At 42.2% G+C, this 1,742-nt stretch overlaps 1 protein-coding gene across 1 annotated transcript; it reads left to right on the plus strand.

Annotated features, from left to right (window-relative positions):
- Positions 1-304: 304 nt before the first annotated feature.
- On the plus strand, positions 305-1,529 carry LOC148223773 (uncharacterized). The gene is given in 5 exon segments (XM_088166119.1): positions 305-344; positions 347-708; positions 710-918; positions 983-1,205; positions 1,395-1,529. Coding segments are annotated over 5 exon segments (969 nt in total).
- Positions 1,530-1,742: the final 213 nt, after the last annotated feature.

Here is a 1,742-nt window from a genome sequence, read left to right on the forward strand (position 1 = left end):
AGATCAAACTAGGCAAAAATAAAACCGTACTCTGCTTAGTTTTGGGAGCTTGTCTTGTAACTGCCATAGAAACTGTCTCTAAGCGAGGAAGTGAGGAAAATATAGTCATAGATTCCCTGCAAAATCTCGTTCAAATTTTGCAAAAACAATTAGTTCAAGAAAGGAATGAGATGAAAACCATTTGTTACAAGCTGCCCTAAGAGAAGAATGTGCAAATTCAAAGCAGGTTGAAACACTAACAGAAAGAGAGGAGAAGGAAATTGTTCATATTAATCAAATCTATCACCAAAAGGAGTTAACTTTAATGAAGGATTATGGGGAACACTGCTGCCCAAAATTGAGACCTGTAAAACACAATACAGTTATCTTGGTCCTGAAGATTTTGACCCACACATAGCTACAAAAGAAATCCCATATTCTGCTACTGAATTGGCTAAACTGAAAAAGGAATATGGGCGACTCCCTCATGAGACAGAGACTGGATATGTATTTCGAGTGTCTCTTACTGGGGGAGATCAAATTCAATTATCAGAAAGAGAAGCTGGTGGGTATTGGGGACATGGGGTTTTCTTAACAACAGGAGATAGAAACTACCCATGGTTCTTTACCCAGCATGCAGCTTTTTGGGCCGAGAGGCTTAACCCCATAGAAAGGGGAGATCCTGGAACTTTAGTTGGTACCCCGGACCAACTTTTGGAAAACATTCACAAAAGCTGCAAGCTTGCAAATGATGCATGAGAGAAAATTGAATACTAACTATGAATCACCTATGCAATTACCTGTAATGCCTGAAATCATGACCCCTTTAATTCGTGGTCTCCCAGAAACACTCAAATCTACCGCAATTCTCCTTCAAAAAACTATGGCATCCATGACACCTGTAGATAGATTGGATAGAGTCCTTGGGCACTCGGGAGACTGATCTGATTCCATGGACTTTTTCCCTCCCTCTGAAACCCTTTCTAGACGGGCTCCAGAGTCTCCTTGACAATAACCATAAAATTTTGACATGGAGCAAAGTTGCAGAAGAGCTGATGAATTACAGCAGGAAATATGGACCTATAAAAGTTCCAGAGGAAAAATTAGAGAAAACTAAAGGTGTTAGACACATTGTTTCTCCTAGTGATAAACCAGAAAAGGGGAAACAGACCTCTAACTGCCAGTATTGGTGGTCGTTAGGGCTAAAGAAACAAGTTCCTAAAGATGTAATGGATGGCTTACCACTTGACAAGTTGATAAAAATTGTATTGAATTGGCATTGCCCCAAGTCTATTGCACCTAACTCCCCTACTGTCCAGCCTAGTGCACCCCCTCCTCCACTGGTTGTGGCCAGTGAGCTAAATAGAACCCCTCCACAGGTTCTGGGCAGTGAGCCAAAGCAATCTCCTCCACAGGTTCTGGGAGCCAAAGTTTTCTCCTTCTCAACTTTTGGGAGTGGAACCAAAACAGCTTCAGAAGCAGGGAAACTAGAAACTCCATCTCTCATGGGTGAGCAGAGGGACGAGGAGGAGAAACTGGTTATTTATTAGAGCTCTCACCAGAAATCCTGATACTGGGGACCTCCTGATAACAGCAATAGTTGGTCCTAAAAGGGCACCTGTTACCTTTGTGGTTGACACTGGAGCCCAAATTTCTGCATTAACAAGAAAAGCTGCCCAGGAATGTGGAATTGTTCCAACAAGGACACAATGTTTTGTTCTCACTGCATTAGGAACCACAGAAGCTATGGATATAGCCCTGAT

This window comes from Sturnus vulgaris, chromosome 5 (genome assembly GCF_052056855.1).
Source record: "Sturnus vulgaris isolate bStuVul1 chromosome 5, bStuVul1.hap1, whole genome shotgun sequence".
Lineage (NCBI taxonomy): Eukaryota > Metazoa > Chordata > Aves > Passeriformes > Sturnidae > Sturnus > Sturnus vulgaris.